The sequence below is a fragment of the Epinephelus lanceolatus genome, chromosome 12 (assembly GCF_041903045.1).
Source record: "Epinephelus lanceolatus isolate andai-2023 chromosome 12, ASM4190304v1, whole genome shotgun sequence".
In the NCBI taxonomy this organism is placed as follows: domain Eukaryota; kingdom Metazoa; phylum Chordata; class Actinopteri; order Perciformes; family Serranidae; genus Epinephelus; species Epinephelus lanceolatus.
In genome coordinates, this window is record NC_135745.1 from 13,778,053 (window position 1) to 13,795,314 (window position 17,262).

The 17,262-nt window shown below is 40.4% G+C and overlaps 1 protein-coding gene across 7 annotated transcripts in view; it reads left to right on the forward strand.

The window, feature by feature from the left end:
• The window catches only part of pard3ab (par-3 family cell polarity regulator alpha, b), a 289,056-nt gene that overhangs the window by 223,205 nt on the left and 48,589 nt on the right, over window positions 1-17,262 (forward strand). For all 7 annotated transcript variants that reach the window (XM_033651213.2, XM_033651215.2, XM_033651220.2 and 4 more), the window contains one exon: window positions 1,353-1,634. In XM_033651213.2, the coding sequence (XP_033507104.2) occupies window positions 1,353-1,634 (282 nt within the window). The remainder of the gene's footprint in view (window positions 1-1,352; window positions 1,635-17,262) is intronic.

Genomic DNA, 17,262 nt, shown 5'->3' on the forward strand with positions numbered 1-17,262 from the left:
TGTTGCCAGTTATTCACAAGATAATGGACTAAAGAGAGTGTACGTGTGATTTCTGTGTGTTTGAGTTGCTCTGTATGAGACGGAGAGGTGTCAGAGGTTTGTGTGCGTGTTTTAGAGACAGAAAGAGAAAAGCATGGTAGCTATACATTAGCAGCACTCTGTGACTACAAAGTGCTTCCCTTGTATGAGGTGTTGTGGGGGCGAGAAACTGTTATGCATTGTTTATGGTATTATTCAGTGGGGGGGGAGCATAAATAATAGTGTTCTCACTCATACTCTTCTGTAATGGAAAGTTAAAAAGGTACAATAAACAATCACTTGCAGATGTTGCATTGGCTCGTCTGGTGTTTTGTTAATGTGACACCTGAGATTTACAGCTTGTCTCAGCTAAACATTATATACACTACAAGGCTTTGGCAACATAAAGGCTTTACCAGACAAAGTGGAAACCAGGTGGCAGTTTCAATTTCCCTCAAAGCAATTTTTATACATGATTCATACAGAATTTCACTGCCAGTCAAACATTTCTTTCATAGTATTAAATATGTGGTTATGTTCTGCCTGAATCGTGTATCGTATGTGCTTTATGTCACTAATTTATGTGCCATGATTTTGTGAGTTGTCACAAATGTTTCTCTCATAATGTGCATCTAAAAGTAATTTTTGGATGTCGTCCATGCTAGGGGTGTAACGATATATCAATTTGGAGCAATTTATGAATTCAACTATAAGCCATCTAGCCAATACTATGGGTGCAAAGTAAAAACATTGATACATATCATCATCTTTAGACTGGACTGTATTTTGAAATTCCAATAACTCGTCTGTGTCACCATTTCCATCCAAGCGCACCTCCTTCCTAAACATTCTAACAATGCTAGCAGCCTAGCATCAGACCGACAATGGCAAGCAACCACAAAAAAGACAATGAGGATATTTACTGATATCATCTCATATCAATCGCAGGCCCCTGAATTGAATCGTGTCAAAATCATATCATGGCTGATGTTTTGATATCAACAAATATTGTATTGTTGTCCAAAAAATTGTCGTATAATATTGTAATGTGATGAAGCGTGTTCCCCCAGTAAATGCCCAAAAAGAACCAAATAGATTTCCAATTCTCTAAGGCTCACAGTTGAACCTAAGCAGCCAAAGAAACACCATTTTTAAGCTCAATTTAAACTTGAATAGCAAATATTAACCGTGTTATCTACAATCTTGTAATATCAGCAAACTACATAGATTTTTTCCAGAGGGCTCCCAAGCTACAAAGAATGGTACTTTTCTGACCCACCATTGTCTTTTAAACCAGAAAAACTGGTATTAACATGTCTGTTTCAATCTTCAAGGATCCAGGCGAAGACCAGAGAGCTGAGGGAACGCCAGGCTAGGGAACGGGACTATGCCGAAATCCTGGACATAAGCCGCGCATCGGAGAGGGCCTCTGAGGACGAGCACCCGTACGCAGGCATCAACCCTCTGAACAGCTCTGTGGACAGTGGGCACAGCCGGCCCCACAGCCCCCGAGACGATTACCCCCACATCCATCCACACCACCAGCACCAGCACTCCGATTCTCTATACACCCAAGTCAGCAAGGCCCGCAACGACCGGCCTCCGTCTGCAGACAGGTAGGGCTGGATTTATGCTTTTTAATAGTTTTGTTGTTTAAAAAAAAAAAGAGAGAGAGAGAGAGAGAACCAGATTACTGTTTAAGAATCTATATTTGAGTTCTCTTGGAGTCCCAATCTCCCCCAGAGGCCATTTCCACCCAAACCAGGTGACAGGCTGCCATTCATGGTTCAGCAACCTTTTTACCTCCTATTCAAAAGCGCGATCCAGTCATGGTATGTCAGCTAAAGGTCTGTCCGGGCCTGATTCTGCCTCGCATTCCCCATTCTCGTAACTCTGAGGCAGCATTATTGCGCAGAGACGGCAGGCAGGCTATCACACCTGGAGGAGAAAATAATCACAGCAACAGAAGGCAGGCGGTAAATGTCAGCTCGCCAACTGCTAGACACAATGCACCGTTCTCGGGGGGGGGGGGATGTGGGATTACTCAGGGGAGGCAGTGAGTGAATGGGAACCTTTGAATATCCGTCTCTCTTTCTGTCTCTCTTGACCTTTCTACCTCTCTTTCTTTCTGTCTTTCCTTCTCTTGTTGATTTCACCTTGTTTCCACCTTTTCCGCATTTCCCGTTTCCGTGCCTTTCGGTGAAGCATTCTGCCGGAGCTATCAACATTTCAGATCTTCCGTGTTTATAATTGACAGCTCATTTTAAATTGATCACCATGGTCTGGCATGGAGATTTTTATTTTTTTTTCGAGCATCTACTTTGTATTCACATACAGCAGCCGAGTGGCATTATGAAACGTATAACCCGAAGCGAAGTCCACTGCAGTGACAGCCAGCCAAATAATAGCCAGAATGTTCTAAACGCCTGCATCTTGTCAGCAGCAGCAGTTCTCAGCACTGCAGGTCTGTGCTGAGTTGCTTTCTAATCCTCCTCCGATCAATGAACGGAGAGATTCGTAGCCCAAAGATGGATTTGGGGAAACTTGAAGCCAATTGAGGAAAGCCTGCAGCGTAGCAGAAACACAGGCAGTGCAGGCAAGTACATCCACAGCTGAATGAATGGGTTTGTCTTAGTTGTGGTTTTCACGCATCCCCAGATGGACCCAGCAGCCTGTGTGTACTTTAAGAGTGCTGTAGCTCGTATTGATTCATAATTCATTGTGCTGCTGTTGTCACAGTGTGTTTTTTTTAAATCCCTGATGTGGTCCTGTGTGGATGTATGCAGATGCACAACAGAAGATAATATACTTTCATTACAGATATGGAGTCTTATTTAATTAGTTAAGGGAATTCACTCCTGATTTATACTCTAGTAATCATTATATTAAAGTTAATAGCTCACTCATTTACCACATAAGCATTTTTTTCTCCTCGTCAGTACTCTACCATGAGGTGTTTTACAACTCTTTGGGGTCAATAAGTTTTGCAAGAAAGCTGCCCCCCTAAAGCCCACAGCAACAACAGCAAGCTAAGGGATTAGCGCTGAAATGATTTCAGTGGACCGGTTTTGTGATATTTTCATAGTTTAAGTCCTTCACCAAGCAAAAATGTTAAGTCATTTTTCATTGCAGCTTTGCAAATGTGAGGATTTGCAAATTTGTCTTGTGTTGTTATGTAAATTAGGAGGTTTTGAAGCGTTGGTTGGACAAAAAAAACAACTCAAAAATGTAATCTCTGGCTGTGGGGACCGGTGAACTGCCTTGTGACTGTTTACATTTATAGGTAAAATGACTAATCAGTTTGAAAAATAATGAATACATTAGTCAAGAATTAAGTCTCCAGTTGTTACGGCCCTAAAAGGGATAACCATGACCGCACAACTTCAGTAGGTCATTGCACTTCATTGCACTCCAGGCTTTGGCTAACTGTTCCACTGGGCTTCAGAGACATAAGTCGTTATTGCATTTCATTTTGTTACACCACAGAGAGATTAAGCCGATGTAATATTGGTCTTTTAATTAATATCAGCAACAGGTCTCGCTGTTGTTTGACTTTGGTATGCATGTGGGCTTTTAGAGCATGAAATGTGCTTGGACCAGTAATGTTCTACATCTGATTGTGGGCACAGCTGTTATACTTAAAGGGATACTTTGCTGATTTTCAACCAGCTTTGTATCATGACAATGTGGGTAGTATGTGAAAATTAACTGTGGTAAACTTCCCTCTTTCTTACCAGCCCAGAGATCTCTCTGCTTACCTCTCAGCCCAACTCTGTCACATGACGTTAATTTTGCTGACTGTCAGGCTATTGCCTTAAACTACAGATTAACTTTCTCATTCTTTAATGCTTGTCACCATGGACACAGAGTATAGAAGCGAATCTAGAGAGAGTGTTTTCAGAAAACATATTTTAGCCCACTGTTAAAGTGTAATTCGAAATCCTTTGTTACCAGCTGGTCGTTATATTGTTTCCTGTGTCGAAATGAACAAGCTTACATTACCTCACCCACCAGTGGGAGCGTTTATTGGTCCAATGCGGCACAGTGCATGTTAGTTGTAGCTTTTCGAACTCTTGAGCAAAAGCAAATGCCACAGTCCTTTTACTTTGCTTTCTCTGGTCGTGTAGCGCCAATCTCAAAGGTATCTGTGTCTTTCTACCACATAGACAGCCCAGTTTAATGAAAAGAAATACTTCTTCAGGTGTTTCTATTCATACTGTATATGTAGTCCCCATAGGTGCCATGCTGCCCTAGACTTGAAACGCTTGCTCTTTTCAGGAGGCTTTGATTACAGCAGTGTTGGTGCCAGGTATACTCCTTAAAGATATTATGTTGCGTTCCCAGATCCCCAATCGTAAGAAAAATATACCTCCTGAGAAAACCAGGAAGCGTGTTTCCTGTTTCCTGTCTACCCCCTACTGAACAGGAAGTGAATTAGACCCTGCCATGCCAAGCACAGGGAGGGAGAGAGACTCAGCCGACGGCGGGAGTGTTTGTTATTATGGGATTCGAATGGCAGTGCAGACTGATATCAGAGCTTAAGCATTGTGGAGATTTGATCAAAGCAATAACATGTCCATAGAAACTGAGAGTGAAGGAAAATGTTATTTTGTTCCTACACTAGCGCTTTTCTTTTGAAATGACAGGCGTGCCATGATAACTTAAACAGTTTTAGATTTCGTTTGAGTCAGCTTGATACTTAGGATGTTGCTGTGTGTTGGATTTGTGTTTCTTTACTGTTTAGCTAAGGAATTGTGTAACAAGCTGAATCTATGAGGGTTATTGTTTTGGTTTGTTTGACAGAAGCAAACTGATCTTTACTCTTTAATTCGATATTTTATGATTATTTTATTCCCAAATTGTTAATGATATGGCTTTCAAAATGTCACAGTTTGGTATGAGTGTTTGTATAGCCCTTTTGTTGATGCTGCCATGTTGTAATTGTCACAAGATCATGACTCAGAATCACTCTCAATGGGTCAAAGCTATGGCAGAGAGATTTATAAACATCAGTATGCTACATAATAACAATAATTGTTAGCATCTATCTTAACAAGGTTACAAACAAACAAGTATTACAACTGATCTACATTTGGTGATACCTTTGCTTCTCAGAGAATAATACAGTGAATTTTAAGGAAAGCCATCAAATTGGGAATACATGAGAGTAATACAATAAGGGTGCTCTGATTGATCTGCACCCCTTATTGTGATGAATCGGCACCCGTACGCAGGCATCTGATCAATCGTTATCACAGGTATTTATTCTGAGTAGGTTGATTGGTGGTTTCTATAAAGGCCGATCAGTGGAGCCAATTGGAAAACGCAAAATAAACAAGACAGTTTCTGTACATGCCAGCTTGACCGGTCTTTCAGTTCTACCAGGTGTCTGAAAAGATAATAAATTTGGAATGGAATAACTCATGGAGGAATGCTACCAAAGAATTTCAACAACACAAACCCCACCAGACATTTAAAGGTCAGCAATGTCAAGGAGTATGATGAGCTTTCAAAGCTAGTTAGCACTAAGGCCATTTATAGCTACTTAGAAAGAGGGTCCTCGTCCATGGAATATGCCATGCTGCATTGCCATAATTTTATAGTAGCCCAGAATGGACACACCAGACACTGGCTCCAGATTGGGCTTTTGCATCGGCCACTGTAAATATCAGCCCCTTCACAACGAGCCAAGCAGCTTTGGGAAAACACTGATTTGTAACATGAAACTGCTTTATTCAGTTTTTACAAGTTTTAATTACCCGGGGTCTCATTTCTAAACATTGCGTACGCACAAAACAAGACCTGAAAAGAGGCATATGCTACTTCCCACGGGAAAGTTGTGATCTAAAAAAACAGACTTATCGGGAGAAACTTTGACCCAGGGTTACAAACATTTTGGAGATGGGAATTTGGCGAAACAGGTGGTGAGGTCAAAGCCTGATTGTGGAAATTGTCGAATTTTTTTTGGCACACGGCATTTTTGGCTTTTGGCCATATGCATATTTTTAGTACGGATCCTTGGCACTGTTATAAATGAGGCCCCTGGTCCGTTTGTTTTGAAGAAGAGGAGACCTCTGTGGATAATCCGTCTTCCGGTAAAAACCTCCAGAACATTGAACACTGAGGTAATTCTAAAAGGGAGTGCCCACTTGGCACGGGGAGGTTTTTCAGCTGGTTGCAGTTTCCAATCCTCACTGCTAGATGGCAATAAATCCTACACTCTGCCCCTTTAAATATGACACAGCATGACAAGGAAAAAAAAATGTGCCTTTGTTGCTGCTGCTGTGACTCTTAACTGTTACAGCTACTCCTGCTGCTGCTACTCATGATGATGATCATCAACATTGTAATCATGAACTTCCTGAAGCATGCCATCCAAACTTGTGTCGGCCAAAAAGAAATGCATCCCTGGCACTGTCACTTCCTTGCACAACCCATTTAACAACAGGACCAAAATTCTCTTCAGTGTCCAAATGAGAATACCAGAGTCACACCGCCCCTGTGTCAGTTCCTCCTGGGGCTGTAAAATGCACAATTGCTTTTCTTAGTACCGCAATGCTTGGCAGTCTGAGAGGAAACAGGGGGAAAAAAAGACAACACACAGCTGCATAAATATCCATTGGAATTTATTTTTAATTGCCTCTTTTTCCTTCAAACATAGCGCTGTCAGAAATTTCAATTTAACTGCAGAGGTTTAAAAACAAAAACAACTAAAGAGGCTAGAAGGCGCTTCAGAAGCCTTTGGGGAACAGTGTACCGTTTCCTTTGCTTTAAGGAGCATGACCACTATGACTATAGACTCATCCAGTCTGCTGCATCAACCCTAAAACAACATTTAGCTCCTTTCATTTCAAGCCTGCTCTGTAACATTTACTTTCAAGATGAGACGTGCCTCTTAGATGTCTTTTATTTATGTTCAAAGCTACATATTTTAACAAGACAGCAAATTGGAAGTTGTACATGTTTCCACAGAAGCACTTGATGTTTTAGTTGTTGTTCTGTGGTTTTATGCGTAGGTGGTACGGTGTAGTATCAGGTTGGGAAAATTCTTTTTTTGAGTTTTTCTGTTTTGGCTCCCAACCAAATTGCATAACCTTGCTGCGGGGACACTGGTGGTCTTTCTTTCTCCCTTCTCAACCTGCCAAGCAAAATATTGTCCAAAGCTTAGTGATTTTATCTCCCCCAGTGTTTTCCCACCATTACAGCTAAAAAAAAAATCTTTCTCACTGAGGTCCTGGGGTGCACCACTGGCATCTGGTAACATTTGTCGCCATGTCATTTTTCCTATACGCCCTAAGAACTGTAAATTATGAATTCACACAAGATGATATCTTTCCAGCTCAGTAACCAGGTGTGTTTGTTTGGTGTTTACTGCAAATTGATAAGCTGAATTTACTAAAACCATGTTGTAGAAGCAGTCAGCCTGTTATTGAAGAGCTTTATTAGCCCTCAACATTTGCTGTATCACACTCCGTCCCTGTTGTGTGAGTGCAATTGTGCAGAGTGCCAAGTGAATTAGCCGCCATTGTTTTATTCCCCTCCCAACTACAAGGCAGCAGTGGATGCTGGGAAAGCTCTGAGGGATTTGGTGTGATTTGATTCTCTGCGTTTCCCGAGGAGGCAGCGCTCTTATTGAATCGGCTCCATTACATTTCATCTCCACCGGGGGAATAAGGGGCCTCAGAGGGAGCGAACGCGGTCGTGTTGTATCACAAACACACCAGAAACAGCGACGCAGACAAACAAACAGACAGCAGTCGCCTTGCAGCTTTTCACGGGCTGATAAGGTGGTGTGTGTGTGTGTGTGTGTGTGTGTGTGTGTGTTCGCTCGTGTGCATGCATTTGCACTTGTCTTCATGTATGCTGTGTGCACACGTCATTTATTAGTGTGCATCTGTGCTGTTTGTGTTGTTCCTTGCTGTGTTTCGATGCAAGCACATCTCAGTGTTTGTTGGCTTTTTGTTCAGGTGCACATGTGTATTTGCTGCAAATGTAGAGGAGTGGGAGTGACAAGTCAAAGGTCTGTGTGTATGAGCCACAGATAGAGTATGGTGGCAGGTATGCAGCTGCACACAGTGAATACAAAGCGTGTGCCTGGTGTAAGATTCTGTAAGGATTTCTGTCAAAACAGGGCCTGGATTAACTAGCAAGGTGGCCTCGGGGCAAAAATGAGCTACGAGCCCCTGTTGACCTCCTGTTTCTTCCATTTTTCTGTGCATTGGGTATGTATCCTTTTTGCCTGAGTATACTTGGCAGCTTCATTAGAACTTGCCCACAGACCCAGAAACCGACCAGTGCTCATACTGAAATGCTGCCTGCCTGATATTTGCTGTGTGCCACTTTGTGATGATTTGAATAAAACATGCATTTATGTGGGACACTATCAGAAAGCTGCACTAATGAATGTTTTCCACAGTATTTACTAGTCACTATTTATAAGTGACAGGGGTTGTTTGTCATGAGAATTATTAGTTTGTTAGGTGCATAGAACACCTTTGTTCTATGCAGCTTTTTAACCTCGTTTAACTCATTGTTTTTCAATTTTCAGCCTTACAAACTTGCTTCATATCAAACTTGTTTCATGCCAACAGGCAGCTGATTTGTGCAAATAAGCTCTGATCAACTGATGCTGTCTAGCTTCAGACAAAGTAGAAATATGCTGGTGAACAGTGAAGGATTAAGAAGCCAAACATCCAGATAATTCCCTCAGGAGTTAGTGGAGACAAACACTGAGCTAAAAGAATATCAGACTTGCTCTCATAGAATGGCCAAAAACCAGCTCCAACTGAATGTGTATGTTGCTCTGGGTCTGCCACGTGTAAATAGTATTTTTTACCATTCTCGGAACCCATCGGCTGTATTCGGCGTCTGACTTCCGGCAGATGGCGATACAGCCTCTGGGGGCAGACCACCCACCCACCCCCCGATGTTTTTGCATTCCGGTTTGATTTGGCGAATTTCCGTTTCCGACTTCCGTTTATATATAAGTAAATATGCTGAACCATTGCGATGGATTCAGAGTTTGCAGTGACGCCAATTATGTTCTGCCTCGTTAATTCACCGCACGGACCGTTTAACCTGACAACAACTGCAGCCGGCTTAAACGTGATTGGTCAATATCACGCGGACTACAAACAGCCTACAACCGGAAACCAAGGTTCTGCCGCTCTTCTTCCGGAGGCAAGATCTCCAGGGTTTGCCTACAGACTCTACATTCACTGAATGTAGAGTCTGTTTATAGAGACTAATTTTTTACCAACACACAAACAATAACTTCAGCTTTTTCATTGGTGAAAATATATCAGCTGTTTTGTTTTCCACTTGTTCCACATCCCCAAAAAAATCAATTAATGCTGTTTGTTTTCTTTCTTTCTTTCTTTCTTTCTTTCAGTTTCTTTTTGATTACAGTTTATATTGTGCTTTAGTGGTACATACTACCAGACAAATACATAATTAATCAAATTGGTAGTTGGTAATTCAGCCTTTGTGTTAGGTCCAGCACATGAGTAGTTCGACTTTATTTGAACACAGACCCAGACAGCCTGGATTTGCTGAATTTCTCTACACTTAGCAATTAATTCAAACACAACCGTCTTCCATTCAGCGTTGAGTAAACACGCAGCTAATCCAACATTCCTGTCTATTCGGGGGCCTCTGAGACACTCCTGACAAGGAGCCCCAGCTGGGGACCAAACACATACAAACACCAAACTAGAGAGACAAACACAGGAGTACCCGAAACTCACAAACACACATACAGTTTTCAAGTACAAGGACAGAGAGATTCAAAAGCCTGAAAAGCTTCAGAAAGCTCAGACATGATTTTGGTGGATTTACAAATGTATAGAGAAACAGTAGGTGCCACTATTTTACATTGCATGATGGGATCAATAGAAAAGAAGTCTGTCTCACTCAAAATCCTCTGTAATCCACTTACCAACAGGCATCATCTGTGTTGTTTATTTCACTCTTTTTCCCATGTTTCTATAATCCCACACATCTGACCTTAAAGCGTTTCTGAATCTGTTTATCTCCTTTTTTTACATTAAAAGGCATCAGCCTTGTTTGATGATTTAACACATTAATATATCATTTTATTATTCTTGTTTATTCTTGTACAATGGTTAATATTTTGTAGAAGTGGACCAGCTCAGACATTGCCCCACAAGATTTGTCGAATCCACGAAATCAGCCTTCGAATTGTACTCATTTTCAAAATGTTCTGTATCTAATACTGACCTTCCAGCATTAGATTCATTGCAGACAAATTTCCAGTGTCGGCATAAAATCATTTCTGGAGTTGTGCGTGTTCCATTGATCTCACTAGTTTGATGTAAGGTGGTCATAAAACTGAGGCTAAGCTGTTTTAACTTTTGACCAAAACAAACATTTAATAATATTGTGAGATTTTAGTCTTGGCTCATGCAAATACTGATGTTCAGTGATGTGAATATTTTCAACAACCAATAGCTGCGCTCTCTCTAGCAAATAGAGAGCAACAAACCAGGAAGACTGTCAACATGGGGGAGACTCCGGGAGGTGCAAGAATGTTGACAACGTTAGGTTCAGTTGGACTGTAGAAAAGATGGAGAAAAACTGATGGAGTTTTGGAGTGAATAAGAGTCAGTGTTAAATTCGGTGCATATCTCATCCACCAAGCAGCCCTTATTTTAGTGAGAAATCTTAATTTTTGAAAAGGTTTGCTTCTTATTCTCATGGACTCCTCCCACTGAAATAGCAGGCAGATCAACAGAAGCTGGTTGCAAGTTGAGGGGACAAAATCTAAAATGTAAAGTTTGTATTTATGGATTATATTGATGCCAAATTGACAAGAATATTGTGAATGTTGTGTTTCCAAGTGTTTTTGAGGACACGTAAGGAATTGTTAGTGTGTTCTATTTCTCAAAGGGAGTTTAGCGTCACATTTTCCACCACGAGCCGGATGGGAAATAATCTCAAAAGGAATGTAGTTGTAGTCCTGCCAGTGGTGATCTTGCAAGATCCCCGGTCTTTGCAAAATCTTATGGTGTGTGACTAAAAACTCACATCGTCTTTGTGAGGGGGTGTCAGACACCAGTCTTTTCAAACTCTTTTCAAAGTCTTCTATTGTATGGGAGGCATGAGGTGAAAACTAAGATTTGTTTTCATCTTCTGTGTGACTCAAAGTCTGACAAATTCAATACAAGCCAAGAACATAAAGTGAGGTATTCAGCTGGAAAACCGTGTGGAAAAGTGGTTTGCTTGTTCTCTGCTGTCTGCTATTTTCTGCCAGACTAACCTGGAGTTAGAAGAACTCACAGCTGTGACTTTTCCCCTCTTCACAACCGTTAAAGACCTGAGAAAAATCAAGCTCGGTCACATCTTTCTGCGCCTCAGCTGCTCTGCTATCTGGCTCCTAATGTGCGAATAGACCGAAAGACAAGATGTTGGCTTTCACTGCTATGCGGAATATGAATGTGTGTTCTCACCACTCACTGAGCAGAACAGGATGTCTTACTACAGCTTGGGGAACATCTCCGCTTGAGGGTCATCATGACTGCCTGAAATTGTCAGTCTGAATATTGATCAAAAGCCTGGTGAAAAGAACAGGGACAGAATTTTGATCAGCTGCCACCATATTTGGCCTCCAGTTAAATACATCGACATAGCACAGGCGTACTTAAACTTTCACACCTGAGAAAAGTAATTTCATCAGCAGAAGGTAGCTGAAGAGATTCACAAGCTTATTTGCAACACAGATAACTGCCTTCAGGTTTGAATCCCATTTGGAGACATAACACATGGAGAAAAATTAACAAAACAGGAAGTTATAACAAAAATCTAAGATCCATGTCGTAGTTTTTGTTGGCATGGCCAGATTAAAATGTTAGGGGGTCCCGGTGCAAAAATCTACAGTCATCCCCCCTTTGGACACCACACCAAACTTGGTGGAACATTGTGTTTTTACCCCTTATTCTCCGAATACCCAAAAAACTGCACAAAGCAGGACACAAATGGCTCCTTCAGCGTATCTATATTTATTTTTAGACTGTATATATATATGTTCTTATTTTTCACGTTTTGGCCTTAATTTTGCTCTATCCCTACATCAAACATCCAAATGGCTAAAAGTTTTCACCATCAACCAGAAGGAGTGGCTTCAACTTTCACATATGCAGTTCTCTATGTTGTGGTTTCACAGATAGCTGATGTGCAGAATTCAAAGTGCTTAAAATGAACAAGGTGCTTTCTATCACCGCTGCTCACGCCTGCTGTTTTGCCAGCCAGAGATCCATTAAGAATAATTTAAAATGGCTGACACCGTCATTTAATCAACATGTCGTATACAAATGATTATATATGAGTGTGGAGCGTGAGATAGGTTATGTTAAAGTTAGAGTCTGTCAGCCACCATCTGCTCCTATATGGTAGAATCAGTTAGAGTGTATATGAGGAGAGACAGGCCAGTCCTCCTTTACTCCTAATCCCTGGATCAAGGCCAAGAGCTACAGTAGAGAGATATGTTCCGCCCAGGGGAATCCTTTATGGATGTGGGAGAGGACGGCTCACTGGGTTTTTAGGGGTCGTTTGGGTGTTCTCATGTTGGAACGAGAGCAGGCGGGTGAAGACTTTATTTCCACAGTACTCCATATCTCTTTTGGAAAAAACAGTCATCAGTCACTTTATTTAACAGCTCTGTCAATTGTTGTTTTTCCAACCAAGGATATAGGTTGCTTGCAACTTGTTTGTCTCTTCAGCTTTTAGAGGATGATGAGAACCAAAGCAAACTTAATGTGAGTTGGTTTTAAATAGAGCAGCTCAGGCACAAAGCTGAACTCACTGTTTTGACTGTTAGATATTTCCAAATCTTTAAGGGCGAATAATTCCAGTTCAACATATAGTATAGCTCTTCAGGCCTTTACACACCTGGGACATTTTTTTTTTTGTGCATGTGTAAAATTTAAACATTAATATTATTTTCAAGCTGTTGTTTTTGTCGTGAGTACTTTCACACAGTATGTGAATGGAATGCAGCGAAAAAAGCAGCACCATTTTTTTTTTTTTTAACAAGGTTTATTTTTCAGAGCATTCCCACCGCGACTAAAGCCATCAACCAATCATGCTGCATCAATACATCAAAGGATTATAAAACAAAAACAGATTTTACTACTCTTTATATCTTTACAAAGGCAGTACCTACAAGATCTGCTCCTTTGTTCTTACCTTTCACAATCAAAACCCTACACACTACGTAAGTGTTTACCAGAGGGAATTTAAAGTCACCCATAGCATTTTGCTAAAAGGAATCCCGATGAAATAGCTCACAGCAGCTCAGGCTTTACAACAACTTACCTCTGACAGACTGCCAGACACTGCTCTGGGTCAGTAGGATCCCAGTTGTTGCAAATTAGCATCGCTGCCGGTATGAATAGTTTTTGCAGGATGTAAATAATTCAATTTTATTTAAAGCCCAATATCACAAATCACAATTTGCCTCAGTGTGTCATGTCGTGTATACACATCATCTATTATAGTTTTCGTGGGCAACTGTTTAAGATTTTTATGTTGTTTATTTCATCACACCTAGAGTTTGTTAAGGACTTAAGTTGTAATATACAGCTCTTTACAGATGTAGGTGGTTAGAAATATTAGTTTGACCATTCACTTGAAAGTGTATATGATAAAAGTCTACATATTGCACAGAAAGTCTAGAGAAGTCTTTCAATACTTCTTCCTAATAATCCCTTACATATTTTGGATAAGGAAACGTTGAAGAAACCTCAAATAAACACTGTAATAGGATCAATTCAGATCAGTTCTCAAGAATAAACATCACATGTGCAGTCAGTCAAAACAGTCAAGACCAACAAATACTTCGGCAGCCTGGAAATGAATGTATTCAGTTTTTTTATACATGACTCCCTCCATTCGAGGCCACGAGTCGGTGAAGCATGTTATTGGCGTCTTCACTTTGTTGAGCCGAATTAGTTTTCATATTGATACAACAAACTCTGAATAATCCTCGAGCCCCAGAGAAATCAGAGGGGAATTCCACCACAGCAGATCTGTGTTGTCATCAAACTGGGTCACTTGCATTGAGTAAAATCATTCTATTAAACTTTGATGTTTTCTGAGTGATGTCATGCGAGCGATGTTCCCAAATTCAGACTGGGCCTGTCGGAAAATTCCTAAACGCTCACTGCTGGAGAAAAATAACAGAATTCCATTTTTTAAGTGCATTATTGATGTCTTCACATTAATGACAGGGATTACGTCTCATATTTATGCGATGGGTATTCAAGCTGGATACTCCAAACAGTTTAATAGCAGAGGACCTGCTGTGATCACACTAAATACTGCCTCCCTCTGAGTCCTAATCAGAAGCCGAATTAAGTGTTTGATTTGAGCTAAATAAACACGTAGGCCTACTGTAATCCAAGATTATACTGTTGTAAAAATTATTATTGCAGTGATGTTCAGCATTTGAAGTTTTACAGTCGAGTCGATATATATCTGACTTTTTCAGTTCATAAGTTCACACAGTGTTTTATGTGCTACCTTTTAACTTCACTGTCTCCCTTTTAATACCTTACCTTATGACACGTTTAATGGCTCCTTTGCTTTAGAAGAGGTTTGACATTAAGCTCGGAACACTGTTGTGAATACAGCATAGGTATTGTTTTTAATTAAAATGTCAATTTATTGAGAGCAATAGACCACAGGGTTCATAAAGGGCCTCCCACAATCCATTAAGCCTGTTAGAAATGTATTTTATTATTATAGAAAAGTTTAGCAGCCGGTGTTAAATCAAGGTTTTGTCTTAAAAGTCTGTTTGACAATGAAATCTACAAAGCCTAACGTTCCTAAAGAGATGCCTCTGAGTCATGCTCATCGTGACTGCAGTAGTTTTTTGTGATGAAAAGCTGTCTGATGGTTCACAAAACTTTCCTTTTATTTCCAAGAAATTGGTTCAATGGTGGATTTTTTTGAGAATTTGGCAGCAACAGCCACAGAAAAATCTATTATTCTGCCGTTATAATGGAAGATCCAGTAAACAGAAGCACTTTACTTCGCGTCCACCAAAACCAAAATATCTGAATTCCTGATACTGTTATGGAGATTTTTTGTCTTCTCATTTTGGGACTGTAATTTTATCTGATTCCCTTCCATTTGTGAGTAATGTGGCTCAAAAGGCCGCAGACACAGGGGGAAAGCCCCAGGAGACACTGGAAGGTATTAGACTCAACAACAGAAAGCAAGGAGTGATTAGTGAGGAAACTGTAGCACACACACACGCATACACACAAACAGTGGGAGATTAGAGAGAAGAACATGTCAGCAGCCTTCAAATGATGGAATTGGGAATTTATCGTTTGTATGCTTGAGTACAATTTTCTACGGTCATGTTTTTGTGTGTACGTGTGCGATTTTATGTGTTTAATGTGTGTGTGGTCAGGGACAGTCTGAGGGCCATCTCCACCCAGTATTGACCATGTCTGATAGTGTGATGATGTCATCCTCTCCTATTTGGAGCCAGACTGACTGTCCATCTGAAGACCCTCAGTGTGGACTCGTCTTCAAATGTCACACACAGGAAATACAGCGATGCTACACAGCTACTCAATGTATTAAATACAGCAAAGGTAAAGATAAAAACAAACTAAGTAGAAAAATAATAATTGAGAAAATTGTGCTTTAAGACATGAGCTTATAATCTTGGTATAGATGCAGAAAAGGACTTGTCATATCTTGCCTTTAATCTGGAGGAAAAAAATGATAATCACACTGTTTTTGCCAACAGTGATGGTATTAGCATGAGTAATATGTAGGCTTTGTGAAAACAGATTTTGAGATTTTATTTATCTGTGAAAGTTTAAAGTATTAAATAAAAGCACCCCTGGGATGTAATTACAAGCAAAAGTAGTATTGCACACATAAAAAATTTGACACCTACACCACAGTCTGTGCTGCTAAGTATTTTCCTCATCAGTCTTTAGATATCTGGAAAACAGTTTCACATTCAGACTTTTGGTAGTTCTTTATTATTACATCATCCACTCAGTGTGATCATTTTGTTGCAGAGTTTCTCATATTAAATTCTCATATTGATACATCTAAGAATATATATAATTTTTAATAATAAGATTTTTGTTCTTGATTACACATATTTTATTAACACAAGACTAAGTCATGTTTTTACTTTCGCACACTGTTTTCTGATGTTAAATTTTCTACAAACACAAGCAATTAAAGCAAATAAATTACTGTCTAAAACTTACCTTTCTTTATTTATGTAAAGGGCCAGCCGAACTGTCATGTCAAGGAACAAGTTAACAAGCAAATGAATCTGACGGCACGTTCAATTCAGCCCTTGGCGCTGAACATTTTTGAAAGCTGGTGTTACAGATTTAGTTTGGTAACCAAAAAGTATTGAGGTTTGACACCCAGCTCTACTGTTGACGAAGGAAAATATATTTTGTTCATTTACTTTCCACACCCAGCTTCTTCAAGCCAGACCAAACATCCAAACTGTCAACCTTCAAGCCTACTTTTAAAAACTCCTCAGTCACAAAAGAGCTGGAAGCAGCGCAGCCATTAATGTCACAAATGTCTCTGTGGAATCCACTTAAGGTATTTAATATTCATCAGATCAAAGAATTTGCCAACATTCTTAATAGCACTCTGAAAGAGCTTAACTGCAGCTGGACTAACTCTGACAGTATGTTGCACATTAGTGCAGCGGTAATGGTGCAGGGCTCGCGTGACGTACTGTATTCTGCTTTGTCTCCCGCTGGGATTGGGATTCAGTTTGTCACAGTGGGAGTAGGGAGACAGGGCAGGAGGGGGGTGTAAGTGGGGAACTCTTGGCCATTTGAGTTTAAGCACAAGGGCAGCGTGAGAGGCTAAGAGCTCAGTGTGACCCTAAAAGGCTGTTGACCCACATTTGGCGTCATGGATGGCACTTTACATCACTCAGCCTTCCGGCTGGAATCCCTTGTGTACTACATGTATATTTGACTTCCATGTTTTATGCATGTAGCATATGTGCCGTAGTGTCTGTCTATAAGTGCAACAATTTTTATTGTAGTTTTTAGGTTTTTGGATGTGTACGCAAGACTCCAGAGTAACTTTTCCACTGGTAGCACCAGCGCTAACAACTTTTTCTGTTGGTCACACCAGCACATAATGTGGTTGCAACCTTATTTTCTCCGTTAAATTTTTTTTAAAATTAATTGTATCTGATAGCCAAAAAAAATGTATTGA